The following is a 5,710-nucleotide window of genomic DNA, read 5'->3' as shown; positions in this document are numbered from 1 at the left end:
TATACCCTTTACAAAAGAACTTTGACACAAAAAAACTGGAAAAAATGCTCCAAGCAAATGTCAACCAAAGGAAAACTGGAATAGCTGTTTCAATATCCGGCAAACCAGACTGTAAGACAAAAAGTGTTATTTGGCTTGAAAGGATTTATAATCAAATTATTAAAGGGGTCATTTGCATTGAGCTGGCCAAAAAGTTCATTTGGAATGTAGCTAGGCTGTTCAATAAAGGTCTTGGTGAAAATGAAAACTGTGCCTAAGCCCACACACTGCAGCTCCTGAGCCCATGTGCCACAACTAGAGAAACCTGCATGCTGCAATGAAGACCCAGAACAGCCAAAATAATAATAAATACAGTGAAGTCACTCAGTCGTGTCCGACTCTTTGCGACCCTGTGGACTGTAGCCCATCAGGCTCCTCCGTCCATGGGATTCTCCAGGCAAGAACACTGGAGTGGGTTGCCATTTCCTTCTCCAGGGGATCTTCCCAACCCAGGGATCGAACCCAGGTCTCCCACATTGCAGGCAGACGCTTAACGTCTGAGCTACCATAAATGTTGCCATTGCTCAGTAGCTAAGTCGTGTCTGACTCTTTTTTGACCCCATTGACTGCAGCACACCAGGCTTCCCTGTCCTTCATAACCTCCCAGAGTTTGCTCAAACTCTTGTCCATTGAGTCAGTGATGCCAAAGAAATTAAAAAAAAAAAAAAAAAAAAAACGAATCACAGGACAGCATACGAACTTTCCCCTCTACTTTCAAGTAGGTGTTGGCTCCAGAAAGAAAGGTAGAGAGGCTGAAGTTAGTAAGAACGAAGATGAGTAATGAAACTCTTCAAAGAAACTGCTTCTCAGTTCAACAGAGTGTGTTTTTTTTCTTTTTATCAATGAAGCCAGTTGCTAGGGCAGGAAGGGCAGGTGGGGGTGGGGGCGGTGATGGGAGGTCTGGGAGAGAAGGTGGGTAGGAGCGGTCAAAGATGCTGACAGCTTGTCATCTCCGTGACGTGCACAGCTGCTTGGGTTGTATTTTAAACGGGATCACATCCCAGGGTAGACACGGCGTCTGGATTTATGATCCACCCCGTGATCTGTCACTTTTATGTATATGCACACACACACGAGGGAGTGGAGTGGTTTCCATAGAGAGGAAAGATCACGGCCCACTTACAAATAATTCAAGAAAAGGAGCCGGCGACCCCAGAGAAGACAGAAGTTCGGGGGGATGTTCCCGGGGCAGACCTCTCGGTTCTGAAGCTTCCAGCCTGCCTCACTGAGCGTTTGCACTTCAGAGGGACGTCTGCTCACAGGTAAGGCTCTGGTTGGGGACTTCCCTACGAAGGATAACTTGATTTGCCCTTAATTATGCAGGAGATGCTGGGGACTGGATGGGGTGAGTGATAAGAGTTGCAAGCACCCCTGGGGGCACTGTGCTGAACGGTCAAGGTCTGTGTTTTAAATGGGGAGAAGGCAGCCCCAAAGGGATCAGGGGGAAGTTTCTCAGGGGGGCAAGAGCATCCTCCCCCCATTAGTAGACAGGCCTGCTTTGCAAAAGGTAATAGATCGGAAGCAGGATGGATTCTCACAAATGTGTTTTTCTGAACAGAGTCCAGCTGTGAACATGAAAATCATGTTTCCAGATGGGGTGGATGGGGAAGATGGGGGTGGAAACCGGGGTACCATTCCCCGCTGCCTGACCGACCGGGAAGATACTTGCATTTCCTGGTTGCCAAGGCATCTCCTTTCGTTCTCTCCATACACCTGCGAGGCAGGTAACGTTTGCTTTTTAAGATGTGGTGACTGAGAGGTTAAGTAACAGATGGAAGGCATTTGAGGGTGAGGGAGGTTTGCAGCCCAGGTCCTCTGCCCTCATAGCCTGGAGTCCTTTCCCCCTGGCCACTGGGGACACTGGAGGAAGGGAACAGATGTCTGTAATAATTAGGTGCCCCCCGCCTTGAAAGGGAGAGGCCATGAAGATGGATGTTTGATGTCTCCATTTGATGTCCAAGTGTTCTGAGAAATCCTGTCTGCAGGGTTCTCCTGTAACACAGCAATCTAGCCAGCATCCCACTTCTGAGGATGAATGGAGTCAGAAAAGCAACACAAAAGCTGCCAGTAACAAGTGTTGTCTAGATCTTGTCAACTTTCTCCTGGCTTTTCTCCCTCTTGGGGGGAAAGGCCTTTCATGAATGAACCCCCTCTGCTCGCTCAAGTTTGAATTGCTAAGAAGTGTGTGTGTGACACATAAATGCTTCCATGAGTCTGCAGCTCATTACTATAATACCATTCAAAATGCTTAAAGGGTCCCTGGGTTCAGCAGTGACTGTTTTATAAATTGTTTTTTTTTTTTTTTTTTTTTTATAAATTGTTTTTTTAATTCAACATCTTACCCGTGTTTGCAGACTGCGAACTATCTCTGCCTTCCTCGATGCTGGAGAATGGGGCTGCCTCTGGGCAAAGCCCGTGGTGTCCTGCATTTGCCTCTAGCTTCACTTTTTTCCTTCGGGGACACTCTCTCTCACAGGTGCTTTGAATTTTAGACCAGATGAGTCCCTCAATGCCTGTCATTCTGGGCGTGACGTGACTGTCACAGCTCTCAGAAGCAAGTGTCCGTCTCCAGAGAAGCACTGTCCTAATAACCCTCAAAGAATGGCTGAGTGTCAGGTACCCAACTGAAAAAAATGAAGATGAAGAACTTTTCCCTGTAAATCTAACTAGATGGGGACCACGTGTTTTCAGAGCAGGTAGCGGGGAAATCTTAAACCTTTGTACTCTTGCACTGTGGTAAGGGCAAAGGAATCCAAAGAATGTAAGAGGAGAAACTTGCTTAGGAATCAGACCTGAGTAAGGAGGAAAGGACGTTTCTTTTCTTTGACAGTCCTCTCTGTTCCTGGTATTGGCTCCAGGACCGTCACAGATCCCCAGCTGCTCAAGACCCTTATATAAAATAATGTATTGTTTGCACATAACCTACAAACATCCTCCCATGCAGGGGTGAGTGCTAAGTCACTTCAGTCATGTCCAACCCTTTGTGACCCTATGGACTATAGCCCGCCAGGCTCCTCTGTCCATGGGATTCTCCAGGCATGAATACTAGAGTGGGCTGCCATGTCCTTCTCCAGGAGATCTTCCCCCCCTAGGGATTGAACCCATGTCTCCTGCATTGCCAGGCAGATTCTTTACCACTAGTGCCACCTGGAAAGCCCCACAATCTCCCATGGTTTTATGCAAATGCTAAACAAAACTAAACTGGAGAGAGAGGGAGAAAAGGAGAAAGAGAGAGGAGAGCCTGGAGCTCAATCCCCTAATCTCACAAATGGGAACACAGGGACCTGGGGTATTTAGTCACTGAGTCAATTAGTGGGGGGTAGGGCCAAGCCTGACCCATGAAAAGATCAGGGGACCAAGGGAGAGAGTGACAATGGGAGAGAGTGACAATGACAGAGAGACAGATCCCCTCCCACCCCATCCCCGTCCCATTATTAACCATTTCTCTGTGCATTCATTTTTGATTTTTTAAATCTTTTCAGGCTTAACAAGCCCTTTGAGAATGCTCCCAAGCTTTAAGATGCCTTCAAGGCATAAGGCAGCTAAAGCCACAATTCATGGATGTTTATGCAAAACAACTAAGGACAGCCTCAGTGAATGAGGAAACCCCAAGTCTGGGTATTGAGCACAATATCAAAAGAAAGGATAAGTCCATTCTTTTGCAGTCAACAGAGCCCTGTAAAATGTTCTCCAGGAACTGGGCACACAGTTCTAAGGACCTCGGAGATGGATGGGAATGCTGAGAAAGTGGTTCACAAAGTGTGGTCCATGAACCCACAGCATCAGCATCCTTTAGGGATGTGTTAGGGATGCAGATTCTCAGGCCTTGCCCCAAATCTACGATTCAGAAATGCTGGGGATGTGGCCCAGCAGCTGGTGTTTGAACAGTCCATTCACGTGATTCTGAACACTCTGAAGCGTGAGAACCGCTGACTTAGAGTTCAAGGCACGATAAGCCTACCTGGGTAAGAGTGGAGCAAACAGACAAAAAAGAAAAGCCAGAAACGCAACACAACAAAGATAATGGTCTGCAGGATCAAGTTACCTGACATACTATACATCTATATTTATATTCATATGATTTATATTCATTAGTTATATAATGTATAGTACATTTACAGATACAGAGAGATCACTTCTGAGATGGCCACCTGTGTACTGAATCTTATCCTAATAACACCTGGGGATTATTACATGTAAACAGTCATGAATCAACATGCTTCATTAAGTATCTGGTTAGACAGGGAGCTTTTCCATTTTAATTTAACCTTTATGAAGTAGTACCTATTATCCCCCATTATTATTATTATTACCATTAATATTATCAGATGAGGAAATTGACGTTCTCAGAGGTTAAGTAATCTGCCCACCACCCTCAGGCAAACAAGGACCCAGTTGGAATTTGAACCTACCTCTGTCTAACTCCAGAGCCTGTGTTGCTTTCCATGTGCTAGTTAGCTAGTTCCTACATCTGGACCATTCCTACATTTGGCAACGATCCGTCATCAACAGGCTTGTTAACACGCAGACTGCTGGCCCCAGAGCTTCTGACTGACCAGCTCTGAAGTAAGACCCGAGAATTCTTTGCATTGCTAACAAATTTCCATGAGACGCGGCCTGCAGGTCCAGAGAACACGCTTTCAAAACCCGGCAAAGCTGAACGTGCACAAAGCCTGGTGGATCTGCCCCATCTCCCCCTGAGCTCTAAGACCCTCTCACACGTATTGCTCTTTTCCGCAGCAGGGAGAGATGCTCGTGCCAGCCCCCTTCCTGCTGGTCTTGCTGCTGCTCCTCGGGGCCCCCCAGGCGGGCCTCTCCCAGAGGTCCTCCAAAGCCGGGTCCAGCCTCAGCTGTCTCCACACAGCCCTGCGCGAGGCCGAGAGGAGCCAGCGGAAGGACACATCGCTGCTGATCAAGCGGGCCTTCCCCGCCTTGCCCCGCGGAGACCTGGAGGACCAGGAGGCGCAGGAGGAGGAGGACACAGAGAAAAGGACCTTCCCTGGCTCCGGGGGTGGCGGCGGTGGTGGCGGGGCTGGCAGCACCCGGTACAAGTACCCGTCCCAGGCACAGTTCCAGGGGCGGCCATCCCAGGACAAGGCCAAGAGTGACCGGCGCACCAAGGTCACTCTGTCCCTGGACGTCCCCACTAACATCATGAACATCCTCTTCAACATCGCCAAGGCCAAGAACCTGCGAGCCAAGGCCGCCGCCAATGCCCACCTCATGGCCCAGATCGGGCGGAAGAAGTAGAGGAGGAGGCTGGGGACCCCCTGGGATGAGGACGGAGGTTGAGGGGGACAGGGAGGGTTGGCCCGTTCCACCGGTTTGTATCTGAGGGATCGGCCCTGGTTCCAGGCTCTCCACCCCTCTGCGCCTTCCCACCTCCGGCCGGGCACCCCAGCCCTCTATACCTACGCACACCAGCGCCGTGTTGTCCCAGATCCACAGACGGAGGCCACGGTACTGATACTGAGACACTGAGGTCTACCCTACACGTCTCCTCTCTCCTTCCCCACAAGGAGCGGCAAAGGTCACGCCCTCCTACCCTGCACTCTACTCTCTGACCCCAAGAAGAGGGTTACAGGGAGGCCCTCCCCTCCCCACACCAACACCAGCCCAAGCCGGAAGGCGAGGGCGCTGAGCACCCCGCCCCCAGACCCTCTCTCCCCTC

At 49.6% G+C, this 5,710-nt stretch overlaps 1 protein-coding gene across 1 annotated transcript; it reads left to right on the top strand.

The window, feature by feature from the left end:
• The first annotated feature begins 1,174 nt into the window (after window positions 1–1,174).
• On the top strand, window positions 1,175–5,710 carry UCN3 (urocortin 3). Its single transcript, XM_061125756.1, has 2 exons — window positions 1,175–1,301; window positions 4,780–5,710. The coding sequence occupies exon 2, from the start codon at window positions 4,789–4,791 to the stop codon at window positions 5,287–5,289; it is 501 nt and encodes a 166-aa protein (XP_060981739.1). The 5' UTR covers window positions 1,175–1,301; window positions 4,780–4,788; the 3' UTR covers window positions 5,290–5,710.

Source organism: Dama dama, chromosome 23 (genome assembly GCF_033118175.1).
Source record: "Dama dama isolate Ldn47 chromosome 23, ASM3311817v1, whole genome shotgun sequence".
In the NCBI taxonomy this organism is placed as follows: Eukaryota; Metazoa; Chordata; class Mammalia; order Artiodactyla; family Cervidae; genus Dama; species Dama dama.
The sequence above is the reverse complement of the archived record's forward strand: the minus strand, read 5'-3'. Positions and strand labels throughout refer to the sequence as shown.